At 34.7% G+C, this 24,104-nt stretch overlaps 1 protein-coding gene across 1 annotated transcript in view; it reads right to left on the reverse strand.

The window, feature by feature from the left end:
* Window positions 1-5,287: 5,287 nt before the first annotated feature.
* LOC145670291 (protein O-mannosyl-transferase TMTC2-like) overlaps window positions 5,288-24,104 on the reverse strand; it is a 700,866-nt gene continuing 682,049 nt past the window's right edge. Inside the window, exon 9 of the mRNA XM_081738753.1 lies at window positions 5,288-9,117. Within this exon, the coding sequence (XP_081594879.1) occupies window positions 8,935-9,117 (183 nt within the window). The 3' untranslated portion in view covers window positions 5,288-8,934. The remainder of the gene's footprint in view (window positions 9,118-24,104) is intronic.

Below are 24,104 nucleotides of genomic sequence, written 5' to 3' on the forward strand. Positions count from 1 at the left end.
AGATTCCTGGTTCAAGATCACCAAATGCACTGCTGCGATTCTGATCTCACTTTGAAAACAGTACATTTCGTTCTATATAGCCACAATGCTTACAAATCATGTAAATCAAAATTCAAATTAATCAATAAACGTTTCATAAATGTTTGACTGCAACATGACTTCAGGATTCAGGGCAAAGCTAATTGTTAGTTTAAATATAAAACAATCTCAAAATTAATAACCTAATACTTGAAAAATTGTTTCAGAACGAGCAACAGTTTCATTATTTTGTTGATTCATTGCTTATTTCATGATTTTGGTAAATGACATATGATGTTATTGTTTGGAATGCACTGTTCCTTTAAGCAGGCAGGCTATATGAGAGGTGGATCTACAGCCTGAAGGTAAGATAAACATGCACTTTTCTAACCCTATTGTCTTATTACCTCAACAAAGAAGAGAAAACAATAAAAGCGACAGATTGGAACAAAATTTGTCGCACAGTATCTCTTTTTCATTTGAAGCAACTTTTCTGCCATTTGGTACAAGTTTTTTCTTTAGATATTTTCTTTCTCGACTTTGTTTTCTCTTTTATTGTACCACTACAAACTTTATACTATGGTCTTTCCCAAGAGACTGTGCCTTCCCCTGTCTTAAGGGTGACACCTGTTTACCAATTATTTTCTTCTGCTTCTCCTGTTTTCATGCCAGTGTCTAGAGAAAGAAAGAAAAAATGTTCATCACAGCTAGTCTTCCTTCGCATGGTTTAGAGGGAAACTTTGTATCCCTTCCGAATGCGTCTCTCCTGTTGCAACTTTAATTCCTTCCCATCAAAGTTTCATGGAGGGCACGACCCGCTTTCTATTTGTTGTTGTACTTGGGGAAGATGTGAGGTGGACGTGACAGTAGAAGCGAATGTGTGTCTATGTATAGCTATTTTCAACGTGTAATAATTCGCAGGAGATGAACCAAAAACAACAAAAGAAACAACATTTTTCTTAGAAAGAAAACAACTAAACACCGTACATAAGAGAAAAACTTCTTTCACTTTAGAAGTTCGTGAAATTAATTTTGCTTTCAAGTTTTGACTTCCGTTTCTTCTCAATCTTATATTTTATTACTAGAAGTTTCTTAATATTTGTAATTTTGTTACATTTACAAAATAATACTGGATAATCCTTTATGTCAGATTTTCGTATTAAATCTAAGATTAATGAAAAGTCTCTAAATATCATGATTATGAAAGTACAGGTTGTTTCTGAAGTAATTTCGTATATAGTGAGTGGCTGTAAATAGTAGAAACAGACAAATGTGAACCTAGATATGTGGGCTTTTGTAGATCAGCCTTAGTCTGAATTAATCGTATTCACATTTCCTAGAATTTTCAAATTTAATATAATTTGAAAAGTTAACATTATTTCTGAATGAATTACATTGTAAAAGTTAAAGGAATGGAAATTCCCTACTTCCAAATTTAATTTATGTACTCTGTATAGTTAAATTTGATCATATTGTAATCATAACATTAGTATTGCTTTGATAAATGTTATAATATGCGCTTGAAAATTGCTTATAATTTGCTAGAAACGGCATAAGAGAATTATTAAACATTATTTTTGAATAATTAAAATATTTGCACCCGACTTTTATTTATTGATTGTTTTCAACCATAAAATTGAAAGAATTTCAGGTAAATGATTTAATAGGTTAATGTAAATTTTTCTCTTAGAAACTAGTTTATGAGTTCTGTTAGACAGTCTCACAGAAATAAAACAAAAAGAATACGGAATTCCTAACTTTGCAAACCTATCAACATCAGCTGGTTTTTCAGTCTTAACTGTTATTAGTAATACGTGCCGTGTATATTATTTATTGTCAAAAATATTTAATGGAATGTGAGAGTTCATTTTGGTTAGAAAAAGGTACATTACGAAGTAAAATTTAGAGCAAATGTTTGAATTAAACTTGCAGCTTAAAGTAACAATAATATTAGACAAATCGTAATCCATATAACTTGAATATAATATTTCAATTATTGTCATACCTCTTCAATACTATGTCAAGATTGGTAGCATTATATAACTTAGTATATATTCATTTAGATATATATGTATACGCCTGTAATCAAAAAAATAGATGGTTCGAAGTGGTACAATATTCTTTTTAAATCCAAAATTTGTTTGAAGAAATGATATGAATTATTACCTATGCACTACATACATGAAGTTAATTTTTAAATTAGAATTTTCCTCCTTTATGTCATCTTTAAAGCATTAGCAGTTTTTCATCTCATCAATACCAGTAATATATATATTACAAAATGAACTGTTGAGTGTATATATGTTGGGGGCAATGTTCGAAAACGGCCATTGGCCGAAGAAAGTGATCAATTCTAAGTTTGGACAGATGCAATTATCCAAAGTACGAAGAAGTCTATCATTTCGGGGTTTGGTCGCTTAATAGTATCCAAAGCTAGGTTTGGATAATTACAGTTCATCCAAAGCTCAATTTAGTTATTTCCAGTTGTTCTTGCGAGATGTCATTGCAATTTTTTATTCGTGGCGCATGCGCATTCGGAGAATATAGGGAGGGTAAAGCAGAAGTCAGTCTTCAGTCAGGCGGTAGCTTTATGTGTTAACGTGTATGCTTTCTTTGCCACTCACAATTGTTTATTCGTTGAAGTGAAATTGAAGACCGTGCACAACAATGAGTATGGTTGCAGCAGAAGACTTCAAAGCAAAACTAGACGACTACGTTCGAGCTAGTACAGCAGATAATACGTTCTTGTTATCTCCAGAGAAGTACAATGAATTGCTGTTGGAGGTGAAGGCTTCGCAAGAGAAAAAGAAAAGAGGTGAGTCACTGACGTCACTGGACTATCGTCGCCTGAAGAGATATGATGTTTTAAGTATTGGTGGGGTTGAGAAACTTATCGAAAAACGTAAAGATGGTGATAGTGTTATTAGGTATTTCTGTCACACCGGAGAATTATACAGTGTCATTCATAAAGCTCACATTGACACTGGCCACAAACGTTTGAGATGCTTGGACAAAGAACTTAAGCTAAAGTACTGTAATGTAACACGAGAGATCATCAATATTTATCTCAAATTGTGTGGGCAGTGTCAGTTGAAAAAGAAGCAAAAGTGCAAAGGACTGACTGTTAAACCTATTCTCAGTAATCTGCTTAATTCTAGGGGTCAGGTTGATCTTATCGACATGCAGAGTGAACCGGACAAAGGATACAAGTTCATATTAAATTATCAGGATCATCTCACAAAGTTTCTGTTTTTGCGCCCATTAAAGACAAAAAGAGCATCAGAAGTTGCTTATCATCTGATGGATATATTTTGCATTATTGGTGCACCTTGTATTCTTCAAAGTGATAACGGACGTGAGTTCGCAGCTGAAGTTACAAGTGAGCTGGCCTCAGTGTTTGGGTCGAAAATAGTGCACGGCAAGCCGCGCCACTCTCAGTCTCAAGGAAGTGTTGAGAGAGCGAACCAAGATGTTCGAGACATTCTTATTACATGGATGGCAGAAAATAGCTGTTCGTCTTGGGCTGAGGGTCTTCGTTTTGTCCAGATGAAGAAAAACAGGTCCTTCCATAGGGGCATTAACCGGAGCCCCTACGAGGCTTTGTTTGGCGTTCCCATGAGAAATGGACTTTCGGATTCATCTCTTCCATGTGATTTATTACGAGACTTGACCAATGAGAAAGATCTACAAGAAATATTGGCTCGTGATCCACATTGTGACACCATGCAGGAAGGGGAAGGCTCAGGACAGGATGTACAGAATTCATTGACTCGTGATCCACACTCTGACACCATGCAGGAAGAGGAAGGTTCAGGACAGGATGTACAGAATTTATTGACTCGTGATCCACACTGTGACACCATGCAGGAAGAGGAAGGCTCAGGACAGGATGTACAGTATTCATTGACTCGTGATGTACAAGAAGACACTTCAGGACAGGACGCACAGCATTCATTCGTTCGTGATTCCCTTAATAATCTTCGGCAGGAAAGAGAGACTTTTCCAGAATTTCCAGCTTCTTTAGAGACCATCAACACTGCAATTGTGGAAGCAAATGAATCTCCATGTCCGTGCGCAAATCAAGAAAAAAGATGCAACATCTGCACAAGAAGTGAGAGTATACGAGAGGCACGTGAGGGATCCAAAATACATTTAAAGCGACAAGCAAATGAAATGTTAATGGCGTCAAGTAAAAAATTCCCTCGTGCAGACGTAGGACAAACTGTTCTAATCAAAATCCCAGAATTGGACAGAGGCAGAGCTGCTCCGAGGAACGTCATGGCTGTGGTTATGGGGAGAAACGATAACGATCTCTACCAGTTGGGGACTTCTTCGGGAATTATTAGAAAGCTGTACGCGCGCAATGAGTTCCAGTTCGCAGATGAACAGTTTCTTCAGATCAGTGATGTTCCGCAGAGAGACATTTCACTTAGAAGTGTAGCTGAAGCAGAAACACACTCCAGGCAGGGGTTTATTAAGTGCGGCTGCAGGAACTTCTGTTTGAACAAAAAATGTAATTGTGTAAAGAAGGGTGTAAAGTGTAACTCAAAGTGTCATTCCTCAAGTGCGTGTAGGAACAAGTAACTGGACAGTTGACCTATTACAATGTACTTGAAGAGCCTGTATATGTGGCGAATCTGCATTTCAGTTATTCCATTTTATAACTGTAAGTTCATTATATTTTTTCGCACTTACAGCTTAAAATTTTCAGCACACGTTTTTCAAATTCTTCACTGTTTCATTGTGTTAATAACTGAACTTAAAACATTTAACGCACTTTGCTGTTAATGCTTAATTAATTATTGTACTTATTTTTATATGGTGCATATTTTCTAAAAGTCTTCTAAAAAAGAAAGTAAGCTGAATTAGAAGGAATTAATACGAAGAACTATTTTTATTCATATACGAATTTCATACTTCTTATTTGACAGAATTTTGTGATATACATTTTCATTTCTTAAACATTGAAAAATAAAAATCTTGTAAAATGTGTAAAATGTGAAAAAATTAATAAATTTTTTTCTTATTTTCCTTTCTAAATTGAGCTTTGGATGAACTGTAATTATCCAAACCTAGCTTTGGATACTATTAAGCGACCAAACCCCGAAATGATAGACTTCTTCGTACTTTGGATAATTGCATCTGTCCAAACTTAGAATTGATCACTTTCTTCGGCCAATGGCCGTTTTCGAACATTGCTCCCAACATATATATATATATATATATATATATATATATATATATATATATATATATAAATATACTCAACAGTTCATTTTGTAAAATTTTACGAAAATGTAAGCTGTTAGTTTGTTCTTTAACTATTGTTGAGTAAGTATATTTAATACAGTGCAAAAGAAGAATGGTAATATTGGAATTTTGAAGTTCTTTAGGGATTAAAGTTGTAAATATGTTATTATTTAAGTAGCTTTATATTCGAATTTTGACGCAAATACATTTGGTATCGTATAATGCATCAGTTCTCCAGCTTCGAAAAATATTTCTTACTAATATGTTACATTTTATGTTTTTTTTTTTTAAATTTTGTAACGTCTAGTTAACACTACTGAAAATTAACAAACCCATAACTTACTATAACTACGTTGATTTTGAGTTAGTTTTCTAAATTTACTTCATGAATGAATATGTTCCTACTTGAATTTTCAATTATGTATGTTCAATTGGCACAGTTAAAATTATTAAACGTGAGGGAAGTAGCAAGTCAAAATATTACTTAATCAATACAAGTACCTGAATTTATATAGTAAAGAACGTCGTTATATAGAGGAACGATGTATTTCTTTTCTATTCGGTTATACACGTTACCGGAAAGAAATATACTTTGATTATAGTTTTTCAAATGGAATTTAACGTCCTAACTACTAATACATAACTTTATTATTATGCAGAAACATTACAAATATTCTTTTGTTAGGTATGAAATTAATATTACAGCAATAAAATTAATTTTAGATTCAATGGAATTAAGAAATTCGTGTGATATATCTTCACATTATCTTTATTTAAGAAAAGTAACTGTTTTGAAATTTACTATGGATTTAAAAGCATTTTAATCTTGAACTTCTCAATCAATTATGTTACATAGAATTTATATGTTTTGCGTTAATACATGGATTAATAAGTCTTCGACAGGAGTTGATATTTAACAATGGATGTTTTCTTCAAAAGATAAAACCTCCATTTTAAATTATTATAAATATGCGACAGGAATGGGAGTTTTTATATTCTTTCATAAAAGGCAGATATAACCAACACTTTATCTAACAGAGGATATTGCTATAAAGATGCCTGTTAGAAATGTTGAACATGCTCATTATCATTCGTTAAATATTGGATGAAACTTTCCTCTGTCCGACAAACCAATAAGCGTTAAAGCTTTTCCTCAATCCTTATCTTAATACTAAGTATACGTGATGTACAATACTGCAATTAAAATATTTTCGATCCTGTTACATGAATTGATAAAGCATTCATCAGAACACTGACAACAACATAAATTCATTCGTTTAATAAACATAAATACAGGAAAAACAATCTTGTATAACAGTATGGAGTGGCTTATGAGATGATCTACGATTTTCTGTACCGTTTCAGGTGGGCCATATATCAAGTATTGGAACTTAACTTGGAAGAACGAATGAATAAGGCAGTGAAGCCTAACTAAAGACGCCTTCACTTGAAGAATAGTGTTGCAAAGATAACTGACGCAGTCTAGCAGCGAATATAATATATTTTCATTAAACTAAATGTGTTGTTGTGATTCATTTTTTTTTTTTTTGTATTTTCGAGAACAATATGATGATTCCATTGGAATGTATGTAAAAGGAACAATGTTAGAACCAAAGTGTCCTCGATAGAAACCTGTGTGTTCGGCGCAGAATACCAAAACAGTAGAAGTTCAATACAGAGGAGCACTGGAAGATCAGATAAGAAAGTAGCAATGCAACTAGAAGCACCCAAACGCACCGTTCTGAAAACTGACCTCCATATACATTCATACAAGATCATCGTTGTGCACAAACTCATACGTGAAAACAAGCACCAGGGATTAATATTCGTTTGTTGGGATGATGGTAAGTGACGGCTAAGTCTCAGCAACGTTTAGTTTTCTGATTAGGCGTACTTTAATCTAGGTGATATGGTTAATAAACAAGAGGTTCGCTTACTGACCAATGAGAATGCGCAATGACTTTATGGAATACAACATCATGCTTGAAAGATGACAGTGTGGACCATAATTTCAGCTACGTAGTAATTCAACCTCTTTTTTTTTTTTTGAAAGAAATGACAAAAATTGAAAAATCCTTGACCGTGCAACGCAATAACTTTTCCCATAGTTGGTTTCTACTTCTTTGGACAGCTATACCCAATTTTACGCAGGATAATGCAAGTCCGCTCACTGAACAATTGCGTTGGATTTCTTATGTGATATTTTTAAGATGTGGATCATTTCAGATCGTCTTTCATGCCGATTCCTTGGCGGTCAACCTTGGCTCATTCGTAGTCCTAATCTTAACCCAAGTAAATATTTTCTCTGTGAGGTTTCCTGAATAAAGATATTTTCTCGAAATATTTCGAAAAATTGATGGAACTCAGAAGACATAGTCTAGGAGTACGGTGAAATTACGGAAAACATGTACCGTCGGATAATCAACAATATTCATGATCACATAATGAAATTCAAAATTAAATTGGCGGTTATGTTCAACATTTTCTGCATTAGAATATTTTTGAGAAAAATGAACACACTGTTGAACAAGAATGCACTTATTTAATATAAAAACACATTTACACGTGACGTTTCGATCTTCTAGCCACGTGTAAATTGGGTTTTTATATTAAATAACTGCAGTCTTGTTCAGCAGTGTGTTTATTTTTCTGATTTTATTCGAAAGACGTTGACTATGATTGTGTCAGACTAAGAGTGTGTCAGAATATTTTTGCACCTTGTATTATATGTTGTGATACTAGTTTCATTGGAATATTCTTACTAATAAACATTTTTTTCCAAAAAAATCATATGTTGGATCATTTCATGTGTGACCCTGTACGTTAGGAATTAATCTCTTTTATCTTTCAATATGCCAAGTTGGCGAATTTAATTAGCACTGAGATTCTTTGCTAGATAACAGAGATGTACTGTCCAAACTGTTTGCAATATAGTACAAATTTGATTTTTTTTCTACATTTTGCAGTATAACTTAAACATATAGATTTATATTTAAACACACTAGTTCAAATTATAAATGTCTGTGCAATAGATAGATTAGTCCAAGTTTCGGAAAAAAATTGTAGAAAGCACGTGTAAAATTTCTTCCTCAATTCATAAAACAATAATTAAATTTTATAATGCACATAATGGAAAATATATAAATTAAAATTTTGTTACTATTGTATGTATCGTAAAAATAATTCACACTTGTTTGTAAATACCTTTGCCTGATTTCAAATTCTTCAGTATCATAATACCAGACTAAATGTTGTTTTCAGTTGTAGATGGAATTATTCATCATACATATTCTACAAATATTGTCCTTGAAAATGAATTTTCAAACGTTTGTTTTAACAAATCAAATAGTGTAAATTATGATAATAGTCATATTCAGTACAAATCTAACAGTTGCCAATGTCGATATACTCCAAGATTTAGTCTCATTTCATTATAGGCAGCATTTACAATTCCTCATAAGACACACAAAGTACCAATCACTCTTCTCAATGTTCAAACAAAAGAATGATTTCATTAAGTATTATTTCATTATGAATAACTGTTTCATATCATTACTTGTTATAACTGTTTAAGTTTCAAGGTTCTCAACCCGCCACTCCCCCTAGCGTGCGGTTTCCCAGGACCTGTAGGCATCGGGCCCTAGACGCAGCCAGAGGAACGCTATGTCATTTTTCATTCTGGTCCCTGGAATTAAGACGGGCCATGAGGCTGTATAACTTTTGTAAATTAGTCAATGTAGTTTCATCCCCTGGGTTTAATCTAAGAGCTTCCAAATAGGCCTCTTCAGCTTCTGTGTACTTGCCATTGACGTGTAACATAGCTCCGAGGTTCATATGACTTCTTGCATCCTGTAAAACAGAACAATTAACATTATTTACCTTATGTATATTTGATATTTTAACGAAAACAGTTTAAGAGTTCTTGATTTTTTCGAGGTTTAATTAATATTGATAAAATATTAATAACATAAAAATATTTTATGATCGGTATTACCAAACTGATACCTACATATGTTTCAAATGTTCTGAGAAGAATAAATGTATTTGCTGTTATTTGAATGATTGTTTTATTTGCAGTTTAGAGTCCAGTTCTGTACCGAGACTGTATGGGATAGGACCATCAGGTTAACGTGCGAACCGAACTACGTGAGCTCTCACCGGCAATCGAATTTAGTTTTTCCACGCACAATCACCTAGTCATGAGAGACTTCTACTGTGGTTTGAATCATAGCAACGTACAAAAGACACTTATAACATTTCTCATCATAAATTATATTAACATGACCAAACTACTTAAGATTCACAAGCCATCAAAATTTTACTTTTTTTCTGTAACTGGCATGAGAACAGCTGATCTTTATGTTTTCTGATACGCTGATAACTAAAATGCTAACGAAAATCCAAGATTAGATCTCATTTTGAACTTATAATAATTTTACGTTATTGCCTGCATAAGTTCAAGCATGTGTTTGCCTTGTTGTTATCCCTCGGAGAAAGGTCACTGAAGGTGCAACCGCTTTGCCTGTCGTTTGTAGTTTTCTGCTGGTGATTCCCTAATTAGTTTCCAAGAGTAATCGGTTATCATTAATGCACACCACTTTCCCTGGTATCTCATTTTCATGTCCGAAATTTGCAGGTGGAAACGTTCTCCGTGCTCGAGGCTTACAGCACAACAGTTGTGAGGAAAAAAGTCCAAGTGGGAATCTAAGAAATGTAACTTCAAGAATATGTTGCACCCCAGTCTATCGGAGCAGTGCAGAAAATTTGCCACAAGATCCTTATAGTTTTCTGCCCTCTTATTTTTTAAAAAGTTTTTTGATGCTTGAACAAAGGCATCCTAAGCTAACTTTTCATCATCTGTCAGGATGATGTTGAAAGTAGAGTTTTCGTATCTGGGGACCAGAGATCAAAATTTTCCGATTCATAAAAATATACTCCACTTATTCCTACATCGTTGTACAGCCGTGATGTGAGGTGGAAATTTTTCTTCTATACTTTTCCGGAAAATTTTCCGTTCTTAACAAATATCAGTGATCAAGTAACAATTCCTTAGTATTCATAAAATTGATTGAATTTATGTATAGAAATGTTAAAAATTGAAAGACCGTTTAAAGAATCTGAAACTTTTCATGGCACAGGCAATTTTCAGTACTATGTAGGAACAAGTGAAACAATTTTTCATGAATCGAAGAATTGTCTGTCCTGTACAGCGATGAAAATTTTCCGGAAAATTTTGAAACGGAAAATTTTCCGATTCATAAAAGCATACTCCACGTATTCCTATATCGCTGTTTATCCGTGATTTGAGGTGTAAAATTTTCTTCTATATTTTTCCGGAAATATTTCCGTTCTTAACAAATATTAGTGATCAAGTAACAGTTCCTCAGTATTCATAAAATTGATTGAAATCATATATAAAAATGTTAAAAATTGAAAGATCGTTTAAAGAATCTGAAAATTTTCATGGCTCACAATTTTCAGTACTATGTAGGAACAAGTGAAACAATGGTTCATAAATCGAAATATTTTGTGTCTTGTATGGAAAAATTGAAGTTTTTATGAGTCGGAAAATTTTCACCATTTTGAAGCAAAAAGTAAAACAACTTTTTGTGAATCGGAAAGTTTTATTGCTCTGTAGAAACAAATGTAAGGAATTTTCATGAATCGGAAAATTTTCATCACGTTGTAGAGACAAGTGGAAAAAACTTTTCATAATCCGGACAATTTTGGATATTATGTATAGTGATGTTAGGTGGAAAATTTTCCACTATATTTAACTGCACATTAGATATGCAATTCCTGTAGAGGAAAATTAGACATCAAAGAAATAATTTTCCAATTAGATTTCGGGAACCAGAAAATTTTCTAATATTTCAAGTTGGGAAGTAAAAATGTACTTAGTGTTTCTCTCTATATATATATACTATATCTACTTATTTATAAATGTTGCAGAATGTAAATCTATAAAAGTAGTAAAGCTATGAGAAAACCGCCTTATACGTATTAAACTGACGAAATCTATTATTGTAAGATCAAAGGTGGATTCTGAGGGAAGAACGCATTGAAGTTTCCGAAACATTCTTGAAATGAAGAATCGTTAGATTTTCACTTCATGAAACTTTTTAAGACAATATTTATTACCAATAAATTTTACGGCTAAACAACGATGTAGGAATAAGTGGAGTATGTTTTTAAGAATCGGAAAACATTCATGACTTTTAATAAATTAAAATTTTAAATAATATAATGGGATATTTGTACTCTACGAACTCATGTTCTCTGCACTTTGCATACACACACACACACACACAGAGTGAGTGAGAGAGAGAGAGAGAGAGAGAGAGAGAGGAGTTGAATTGAGTTGATTTTGAGTTTAACGTCCCTTTCAGCAGCGAGACTATATAAGACGGGACGAACTGATTAACGTGAAATCCGAAATACATGAACGCCCGCTGGGAATGGAAGCCAGGTCTTCCATGCCAAAGGCGCGTATGCTAACCGCTTAGCAATGAAAGAGCTCGCAGATGAAGAGAGAGAGAGAAAAACTGTAAAAGTTTACTTCCCAACTTGAAATATTAGAAAATTTTCCGGTTCCCGAAAGCTAATTGGAAAATTATAATTTGTTGCTCACTAACTTTCCACCAGAGAAATTCAATTTTGTAGCTGAATGTGCAGTTAAATATAGTGTAAAATTTTCCACCTAACATTACTATACATAATATCCAAAATTGTCCGGATTATGAAAAGTTTTTTCCCCTTGTTTCTACAATGTGATGAAAATTTTCAGATCTATGAAAATTCCTTTCACTTGTTTCTACAGAGCAATAAAACTTTCCGATTCACAAAAAGTTGTTTTACTTTTTGCTTCAAAATGGTGAAAATTGTCCGACTCATAAAAAGTTCTTCAATTTTTCCATATAAGAGAGAAAATATTTCGATTTATGAAAAATTGTTTAACTTGTTCCTACATACTACTGAAAATTGTCTGAGCCATGAACATTTTCAGATTCTTTAAACGATCTTTCACTTTTTTACATTTCTGTACATGAATTCAAACAATTTTATGATTGCTGATGAATTGTTGCTTGACTACTGATATTTTTTTAGAGCGGAAAATTTTCCGGAAAAATATAGCGGAAAATTTTCCACCTCACATCACTACTGGGGACCCACAAAAATCCCATCATTTATATTAGCCTCACTAAGACGTGGAAATTTCTCGCGCCACCAGTTTTGTCCATGGCCTTAACGAAGTTTTTGATTCGACCAAGTGTTATATGAAGAGCAGGAAGAATTGAGTTCTTGGATTCGATAATTGCTTCGTGCATAACATTGTAAGATCCTGGTTCAAGTGATTGACGCTTAGGCCAATCCTTCTTTTTATAATGGAGTACTTTGGCGCGGCTATCCCAGAGGCAGAGGAACCAACATAATTTGGTATAGCACTGTTGTAGCCCAAATAATATGCCTATGACTTTAGATCCCCGGAAATCTGAAATTTAAACTTGTCATACTTCAATCGCAACAACAATTATTTCATGTTATTATATGTTTCTTTCATGTAAGGTGCATACCCAATCGGAATCGATGGTAGCACGTTGCCATTATTCACGAGGTCACACTTGAGACTTATTTTGGAGGAGTCGATGAACAACCTCCACTCACACTTTTATAGTCAATGCCCATAGCTGCCATTAGTCCCTGTACATTACTACAAAATATTGTTCTTTTCACTTTCAAAAAATGGAAGGAACAACATATGGCGGTTACGAAATGCAGTCACATTTACCGTCTTATCAAGGCAATTCCACTGTTGTAGTCTTGACGTCAATAGTTTAGCTTTCTTTCGGAATTCCAGATCTCTCACTAGATTATTAAGATCACACTGTGTTATTTTGTGATTCTGTAGACTCATCGTTACACACAAAATCAGAATCTTTCGAAGAACTGGGTTTTGAAGGTGATGGTGCAGCAATAATTTCACTACCGCCCTCGTCACTATCACAATCAGGTGGGACAGGAACAGGCAGTCGGTCTCCATGAGACAATATTCGCATGGCCGACGGTATGTTAGGATATATCATGGAAGACTTTTTCTTCTTGAAAATACCGTGTGTTAATTCAGTTGTCATACAAATGTAACAATCATCCACATGGTTTGATGGTACTCGTCAGATCATGGGTATAGTAAAGCCCATGGAAGAGCTTTTACGATTCAATAAGGTATGAAGACTCGAGTAACAAGATATGCATCACACATGCGGAGCCCAAGGCTTGTCCTGGTCCCCAATTTCACAGCCAAATTACAGTATGTACGCCTTCCTAATATATGGCATTTTTGGCCTCCTTTCCGATTTCAGTGTAGCCTGTCCGGAAATGTAGCAAAAATTGTCAGCCCTGTATGCGCATTTGCGAGACATATTGAATCACAGAAATTACAATGACCACACGCACTAACTACACTTCTATAACACGTTCTTCCAGCACCCGAACACAACATAGCTTGCAACAGACTGAAACTACGCTTAAATGAAATATGCTCCTCTCCTCCCTCCTCTTCCCCTTCACTCATTGTTGCTACGAGCCCTGGCTAAAAATAGCAACAAAATACACACAGTTATTGTTGCCTGCAGGAAACTTAATCATTCTACTATCAGCGGGATTTGAAACCTATATGGGAATGGATTGACAATGAATGCTAATAAAATATAATAATTATAATTAAATGCCCCCACTGTAACATGGAAACGAGAGCTAATTCGAGCTCTTCATATTCGTTTTCGTTATCAGCGAGGTCGATATAGTTAGCAAACATTTATATCATTCCAGTTACATTTTCACTGTCGGCTAGTGTTATGTATGCTAAGCTAGTATTTCATGCAAATGTTACATGAATATTGCTTTGAAATTAAAGCAATATACTAAAGATAAATGCCATAAAATTTGGTACTCTTAATTCTTTAACAGTATTGCTAACACGAAAATAGCTCTTAAATAAAAGGTGTAATTGATATATCAATTTGCATTAGTTAAACACTTAATTTTCAGATACTCAGTAATTTGATTTTAATCAAATATATTATTTCTTAGTAAGCTACTTGATTATTTGAGCAAAGGACAAAACTTTTACATATTGATATGTAACAGTTTCCCCAAGTAACTAAACATTTGACTTTTTCAGAGACATTATCTGATGAAGATGTTATAAATGTCTTATTCATCAGACACCAGATATTGTGTCTCAGAAAGCCAATCATCTAGCTAGTTGAGAAAACAGTTTCAGATTGATATTTTAGTAAAAAATTTGTGCTTTGCTCAGAGATAATGAAGTTATGTTGGAGTACTAAAGCAAAGTTTACATGAGCGAGATAGTTACTTGACTACATGTCACTTGTAAATATTTACAAAGTGTTACAGTATTGCAAATATTTACAATATTTTCATTTTTCAGAAAGGTAAATATTTACAATGTATAGGATTTAAAAATATAAAGACAGTTCGTGTACCGATAAGAGATTTAAACGCATTAACTTTAAACAAAAAAATATTGCGTGAATTTATTTTATATGCAATTGACAAGGTACCTGCATAACCGGTATTTTAATCAATGCCTTAAAACAGATACTGTTGTTCTTTTATCAAATAGCTGTTGAAATGAGATTGATTTTTACTCAGTGTTCATTGAATGCCAACACTTTTTCTGAATAACCCTTTAGAAATTGATTGATTTTCTTCAAACTCATCCACTTCTATTATCGACACTTTAAAAATACAGATATCTCAAATTTTCACCACTTCGACACGATCACGTGCCATGGTGATTTGTTATGTGTTCGATTTATATCCACGTATTCTGGACTATATAAACCACATCTTCGTTAGTGAACCTTTTCTACGTTTTGTTAAATAAAATAGCAATTATATGGAATAGATATAGTGTGTTACAAAATTGTAAATACCCTAAACAAAATTTATGAAGATTATATTTAGAAGTGTTGTTGTATATTGGTATGTTTCTAGACTTCCAACCTATGTTGTGCATAAGTATCGGTAGTCTTATAGAACGGCTATATCTGTTTGTATATCCGTCTCTCGACAGGAAACAAAGCAAACAGTATAACATATATCGAGAAACAGTTTCTTGCAATCGATTCATTGCCCCAAAATAGGGCACACCTCATTGGTTAACCCTACATTAAAAAGGAAGGCTACTAAAGTTATTCCGATTTCAGTATTGATCACCATAGATTGAAAGCAGTAAGAACAGCAAGCAGTATCTTTGTTGGTATCGATTCAAGGTCGGAAGAAAGGATGCCATAGAGCTCTTCGGTGGCTAAGCGGTTAGCGTACGTGCCTTTGCCGTGGGAGGCCCGGGTTCGATTCCTGGCGAGAGCTCATGTTGTTCGGATTCCACATTAATCAGTAGGTCCTGTCGCATATAGCCTCACTGCTGAAATGGACGTTAAACACAAAATCAACTCAACTCAAAGGATACCATATTCATCCAAACATTTTACTAAGATTGGAAATCGAAGAAACGTATTACTACTTCTGGATTCAATATATATCTTGGGAGGAAAGTGGTACGAGATAACAAGCTATTTTCTGGAATCAATTTAGTGTTCAATTAATCGGTCTAATCTATTTTGTTAGGTCTCTATTGAAAGTGAAAGTTAGAGAAATTAAGGATTTTCGGTCTGAACGTTAACTATCCCTAGCAAAAAAGGTGAAGGATAGTGACAAACGGTTTTCTGGAAATGATTCCAGCGTCCCAATAATAGGTTTTACCAATTCCATTTGATATCTATTAAAACTAGAAGTGACAAAAGTCTCCATTTTCGGTTTCGGTGTTGATCGTCACAGAGCAAAATTGTAAGACATAGTGAGAAGCGGTTTTCTAAAACTGATTAACTATCCCAAGAGTACATTCCGTCTCTAGCCTATTCTCTCTACTAAAACTTTAAATGATTAAAAGGATGGGTCAATATAAGGGCCGATTTCTGCCTATCAATGTAGTTTTATGAAAATTGATACCTGTTATCTACACGATATTCCGCGTCAAAGATCGTTTAGATTATGTTGGGATCATTTCCGGTTGTCCCTGTAGAGCGTCCGGAAGTTACCCCTAATTCCAACCTTGGAAAAGCCGACGTAGGTACGTGAGAAGCGGATTTTCGTGGAAAGCGCCAACATGATGGCAAAATTCTTAATAATGCTTTGTTCTGTTGATAAAAGCACATAAAATAACCAAATAGTAAGACCACGGTTGATTTGTTACATCATGAGAGCAATTTATTTAGGAAAAAGCGTGTTCGGTCAACCTGTATTTCGCTATCAATATTCGTTTGCGGAGTTATAGTAACAATAGAGCAGGCACTCAGAACAACACAAAAAATTGCCAAACTGTAGTCTGATATGTCTACTTGAACATTCTAGAGACTCAGATTGTTCTTGAAGTCCGCTATATAAAATACAAAACGTTGCACTTGAAATCGCATTATGATATGAACCCACAGTAAAGCACAAAAAAATCGATTATGCAAACAATAAACTATCAAAGGAAAATATGTGAAGACTTTTGTGTTAAATATCGTCCCGAAGAATGAATGATCGTATTCTGCATCGTCAGTTCAGTCATCATCCACTTTACCCTGGGCATCTTCAACGTAATCCTCCTAAGATGCTGGGGCATGGAATGCGGTTGGGTCGTGCGTGCGAAACCCTAGATACCACAAGATCGAAGCTACGTGAGCACAGCAGCCTATCACCCTGGCACTGGCCTTACACGGGAAGTACGATTCCAGAATATCAGCAACATTGTACTTTTCCAGAGAGTGTAGGTGCGGGAAGCCGTGTGGTGAGACTGGATTTTAACACGACTGGCATAATCCTTTTGCTGATTGAGAAAGAATTCATGGGCGAATCCAGTGTGCACATGCTTCCTAGTATAGATTTATGTTTGTTTGAGTTGGAAAACGTTGATAGTTAGTTTACGCAACATCTCTTCGGGCAATACAGGAAAATTCAAGAGATCTACCGCATCCATCGGAGCCCATTTTATTTTGTTCTGCTCGCGATCCCAACCTTTCTTGGTTAGTGTTGTTTGAAGTTCGTTTTCTTTGTTAAGAAGAGCATGCATCCTTCGTGCTATGTACTCGTCATGGGAGGTGTCAAGTATGAGTTGAGGCCTAAATATATTGCAAAACGCACAAACAATTCGCACATAGTCCCCAATAATGGAATCTGGGTATTAGGCATAATATGTTCCAGGGACTTTAGTCTTTTCATTCTGGAATTGGTGGATTCGACAACACATTTTTGTTTCCATACGAGACTGGTTGGCTTATTTCACGTTCACATCTGGCTTCAAGTTCTTGTTATCGAGGTGACTTGCGCGTCACCTGGAGCTGTCTGGGGCTATGATATTAAACTTCATATATATCTGCGCTTTTGCCTGAGCGGGAATTACAATAAACTGTGAACTGTTTGGCAGATAATGCACTTGTTGTGAGAAGAAATTCTCTTCGTCAGGAGAAATGTTATCGTTTATGCGCTTTTACACACTTTTGTGTTGCTTCTGGAACAAACTCTACATCCTTAGTCGTCTTTTATGAAATGTCGTTTGGTAGACTGTTCACCGTGACCCCCTGCTGGTCTGCCTCTGATGGGTGTTGAGGTTGGATCTGCTGATTGATTATGGATTAACGTTGAGGGTTGGCTTGATGGTTTATCTTTGTTTGGCGTGGCGGTACAGACTGGTGGCTTCTTTTGGGCCGATGTTGCAGGCTGGTCGGATGCTGTATCCTGCGTAGTAGTTTGTAGGATGTGCAGGATGCGGCAGATCTCTCGAACTTTCCAGTATTGTCTGAAGAAATGCTGCTTAAACTAACAACACGTATCAACGGCGTGTCTGGAGATTCAAAGCTTTTGTATTTTTGTGAGTGATCAGGTGCACGGAGATAGACTTGTGTTACTGTAACGTATCATAAACTAACTGTATTGATATATTATTGCTATCAGAGCATTTAAGAGGATGTATATATGATAATATAGGCGTATAGATGCATTCGTGTTGTTACAAGCCGGTAGAGAGACATTCATAAATTGGAAGTTGTTCGGCTGGTATCGGACAAACATTGGTAAATACGCCTGACGTTTTTAGTGGTTTCTGGCTTTTCAGGAAACCATAAGAAAAAATCCGTGGTAATTAGGATGAAGAAATATGAAATTGGTCATGGACAAAGATTTCGAAAGAAGTATGTGCGGCCAGTGGTGCTCCTAAGAACATTAGGAAATCGTGTAAAAGAAGTGTTGGAAGGGAAAGCGAAAACTGTTGAGCATCTCTGCTCGGATAAAAAAGGCACATTTAGTAAAATGTTTGGTCGTGACCAAGATGAAATACTATACAACCATATAAAGGCTTGTATATTTAACTAGTCTAATGCTACTAAGAAAACTGAAATTTTTAAAACTAGCTTACAAAATTGCTGAAAAACTAAACATCATAATCTGCGTCTTTTGATGAAGATTGGATACAGCGCAATACATGTAAAGACTGGGTCCATGAACAAAATGCTAAATTTTGGATACAGCGCAATACATGTAAAGACTGGGTCCATGAACAATATGCCAAATTTGAAGGCAGATTGTTGTATTATTGTAAATGTGTCAGAATAAAAAATAACGACTCTTAATGGGACTAAGAAATTTAAGATCTATTTTTTACTTTTATTTTAGGCTATATTTCAAAACCTAATAAAACTGTATTTTGTGTGTAAACAGCTAACATTTGTAATTACTCCTGTACTCCTGTAAGTAAACAGCTAACATTTGTAATTTGTTGTGTTATTAAATTACCTCAAAAGACCAATTACCTCAATTTTTTCACAAATATATATTATTAGTTTTTACCTGTCAAAATACCTTTAGCATCTTGTGTATAAGATGGCGAAGTATCATTTTGTGCATTAAATAATTTGATACAGCTATTTTTCAGCCTGACAGACTAAAAAAAAGCTAAGGTGTCCGATACCAGACGATCTTCCCCCAATGCTTATTTGTAAATATGAGTTTCTTTTTTTAAAAGAAATACAAGAATATTGGACTTTTCCTGCATCAGTTTACTGTTTTTTTAACTACTATTGATTATCCTTCATTTTCTGACACAAAAGTCGGAATGTTTGGATTTATAATTGTCATTGTGCTGCAGTTAATGCGTTTTGTAATTAAAGTACTGCAAAGATTTAAATTCCAATATAAGGTTTTAGAAAAATTTAGTGAGATTTTATTGTCCACCAAACAAAACCATTTATTAGAGGTAGGCCTATGTCTAAACAAGTTATTTAAGTATTCTATTTCATCCTGTACATTTTTGGATGGTTTCCGAACCTGATTATTCTTTATGTTGTTTCCGTTCTAATCTACAAAACATTTTTTTGTTTTACAATTAAGTTAGTATAATTGAAGCAAAAATATAATTCTATAGTTAATAGATCATTTTTAGTCTTTCGAAGAAGTAAACTTATACTGTGCCACAGCATTACTTTGATATGATTATGGTACTCATTAAATCCATATACGAAAGTTAGAATATTACAAATTGGAATTCAATTGTATATTCCAACCAGTATGTTACATCCAATTTTTGAAAGACCTGTTTCTAAGATGCAAGTAGCGCATAACGGAAAGCTTCAAAGCCAAATGTGTATTCTCTCCGTCTTTCCTTTTCCTGTAAGTGTCGTATTGCAGATGGGTCATCAAAAACTGTCTTCTATCAGCTATATTCTTCACGAGGCAAAGATATTCTGTTCGGGCAGCGGGTTTCTTCTCTCTTTGTGACTATGCAAGATGAATTTCAATAGGCGAAGGTTTTACGGAGATCCGTGAAATGGGTAGTAAATATGCACAGTGTTTGGTGCGTATATATTGAGGGGATGGGAGAAACGACCAGAGGTGTTTTGTACCGCAACGCCCGAGCATGGTGGCAGGAGAGAAGAGAGAAAATGAAGGAAGAGATAAATACCAATAGCTACCCACCCGGATAATACAGTGTTGCCACTTAATGTGGATTACATCCACATTTATTTGAAGAAGCTCCTTAATCAGTTAATTTTATTATTTTGTTTTATTTTAAACGTATGCCATTAAGTAGTGCATATTTACATAAGCATTTTGATATAATTTTATTGTTATTAGAAACGAGCACTCAAATAGGATGTAACTATTAGGATGTTTGTGTCTTGTGCATGCCCTGTTCCAAAGCTATGTGATCCCTCCATATATATATATATACCACCACCTAATTTCTATACTTTTTCTACCCCACCTAATGTGTGTTTATACATATATATACATTAGGTGGTCTAGAAAAGGTATAGAAATTAGGTGGTCTATATTCTCTTTCCTAGCTCACCGCAACTCCTGTACTTGTGTTGAACTGTGTAACGATGTTAGTAGCTAAACAGACATATGGAAAATAGGTAACAGACTTGTCACTTTGAATCGTGTTCTAATCCTTTGCTGATATCTCATGTTCTAAGTAACACCGATTCTGTGTATGCCCAGTGTGACGCCTCTCTGTGTTTGTTTCAAATTTATCCGTTTCCTGTACTTTGGGTCTTTATTGGACAATCTTCTTGGATTTAATTTCAGTTTCACTTTGTACCCACCCCTTCTGCTGCAGCTCTTTTTTGACCTTGTTTGTACAAATTTAGCCTCAGTATCCACGTTGATTCCGTTGTCATTGTTAGCATTTGGATTTTTACTGTAATTCTGTCTCCTGGACTCTACATGGGTTTCATAATTTTGTGGATTTGTTCTAAAACTCGAAAAGCATGATGCACAAACCCGAGCGAAGTGGTTAAATCCAAAACAGGGGAAACATGTTTTGCCAAAAGCTGGACAATTCTTTGGTTTACTTGTATGCCTTATAGAACATGCCTTGCATATATGACTACGAGTTTGAAAATCCTGAGATATTTTTACTACATTGTAGAATCTGTTTGCGCAACATATGAAGTTCATTTTGCAGGCTTTGAATGATCGCATCTCTAGTTAGTTCTTGTGCAATCCACCTACTGATATTCAGTTTATCCATCCGATTCATCTTTGAGCGTATGTTCTATCTTGATTCGACTGCGCCAAGTTTTTAGCTAAACCTTTCGTGTTCCACAAAGTGTATGATTCTTACGACCACGTCCCGAGTACTTGTTTGTACTAAAAGTCAATGTCTTATTGTTCTCAATCATTGTTCTCAATCAGCCCGTATGTCACTTATTTTTCTCTTATATCAATAATCTTCTATCAGCTCACATTCTATCCTAAATCATAATCTTAACTCACGTTTCTGCATATCTTCATAATCTATCCATTATCTTAAATCATAATTACCTATAAACAAATTATCTAATATCATATGTTATTTTCCACATGCTATTACTCATTTCAGATAGTACCAGTAAGTGTCACATTTATAAGCACTTTATGCCCATCTCATATTCCAACTTATAGGAGACACTGCATCAACGGAAATGAGCTTCTTTTTCTCCTAAGAAAACCTAATGATTCTTAATTGTTTCACGACTTCAATGTATAATTTATAGAACACAAGGTAAAGGCTATCCACTTCATTTAAAAGTCATTTTACTTCAAAGTCAAAACTCTGCTGTTAGTCCGTCAGAACTAGGCCAGGACCGAGATTTGTCGTCTATAGAATTTCTTTTTACACTTTTGTGTTGATGAAGTGATAAGATAATAGAAAATGCCGGGTGACATCATGTCACTGTTGGGTATTTGTTAAAAAAGCAGGGTAACAAACTTGCAACAAAAATCACTGTGAATTTAATTTACAATGTTAAAAATTGTAAAAAAAATACTTTGTAAATATAAAAGCTATACATTTTATTCCTCTCCTTACATCAAAGATAGTCATAAGAAACCATAGAGAAAGGTGTATACTATCATACCAATCTATAACTTATATATCAGAACAGTGTATCCAACTTACAAGCAAAAAAAATTCTGTCGTGTCAAATGCGTTAAGAACACGCATGTTATAGTTTCCATTCCCTATTCAAATAAAGATACGGTGTTAAATAATAGAGAAATATGCTGACATCATATGATTGTATCGTATCTTAAAACAGCAAGGTATCTAACTTACAAAAGAAAAAATCAATAACAATGGCATTAGAAATATCGGATATGATAACTATGGTTTCCTTCCACTATTCATTTCAAACATAGTGATGATATACTAGACAAAGTGTAGGTCAGAACAAAGATTTAACAGTTTATTAATTTTTCTTCTCTTTTGCATTAATGAAGTGCTATTTAATACAAAATTAAGTGGTGACACGAGCATCTATATTTGATGAGAATGGAGAAATGCGAATATCAAAAACAAAATCAATCCTTAAAAGAATTCTGCAAGTCACTACACCTGCAAGATTAACCCCTCAATCCAATGTGACCATCACTGATGGTGATGTTCTTCTGTGGACTCTCCATTGGCCTAATCATGGAACAGCGAAGGATTTAATATTAAATCTAAAACAACGCATAAAAACCAAGCGGCAAATAGGTGATGTGTTCCTAATTTTTGACAGATACTATGATTACAGTCCAATATCTGCTGTAAGAAGAGGTAGAGCTACTTCGGCAACCAAAGTGTATCAACTGCAACAAAATACACCAATTTCAGCACAGAAAATTGTAATGACAGTGACAAAAGACAAACAACTTATTGAACTTATCTGTGAAGATTTGTCAAATGATGAATCCTTCTTTGAGGATGTATTAGGTGGCAAGAAAACTGTCATTATAGGTCCAGGTAGTTTGCCTCTCGAAATATCTTCAGGCAGTGCAATGAGAGTTCGACAGGACATGGAAACAAACCATGAAGAAGCTGATACAATCCTTGTAGAGAAAATGCTTGTAGTTGCAAAAGAACAACGGAATACAATCATTGTAGTGTCTGATGACACAGAAGTTTTCATACTACTTTTGTACTACTACTATAAGGAAAATATAACGAACTGTGTACTAATGAAGACTCCAGTTGCAGACAGATTAATAGTTGATATTGGTAAGACAGAACAGAAACACACTGAAATCGTCTCAGAACTTCTACCAGCACATGCCCTATCTGCGTGCGACACTGTAGCCTGTCTTTATGATATAGGTAAAGGTAAAATGTTAAGGGCAGTTCGCTCAGGTTGTCACTTTCATTCCTAGGGGACGTGAATGTGCCATTCGACCAAGTTCTACAACAGGCGACAAAATTTGTTTTTGCATGCTACGTCCAACAGAACAAAAATACAATTTCTGATGTTCGTGTGAAAGTTTGGGCGAGCAAAACTAGCAAAGGGTTTGCATTCCTCCAAGTCTATGTTCTCTTCCACCAACCAGCAAATCAATTACTGAAAATGTTAAAAGAGCACAGGTGTATCTATGGAAATCAGCAGGAATAAGCAATCCAAAAAGTCTCGATCCTGTGGTTATGGGTGGGTTAAAGACGAATTGAACAAATCACTGGTACCCATCACAATCCCTCCTGGAGTTCCGTATGCCCCTGAGTCAATTTTGGAATTGCTAAAATGCGGTTGTTCCAAAAGGAACATATGCCGATCCTCGGCGTGTTACTGCTTTGTTAAAAGAATACCTTGCACTTTATTCTACAGTTGCAGTGATCTAGATTTAAAATGTTTGAATTTTCATTAGTGGAAATTCATTCACTGAATCCTAAGACATTTCATAATTAACTATTATCAAAATCATTTCTTTTCTTTAATACTGGTTTCTGAACAACAGTTTATATCAATTGTGAAATATGCATA

Source organism: Thermobia domestica, chromosome 14 (genome assembly GCF_964235325.1).
Source record: "Thermobia domestica chromosome 14, izTheDome1.hap1.1, whole genome shotgun sequence".
Taxonomy (NCBI): Eukaryota; Metazoa; Arthropoda; class Insecta; order Zygentoma; family Lepismatidae; genus Thermobia; species Thermobia domestica.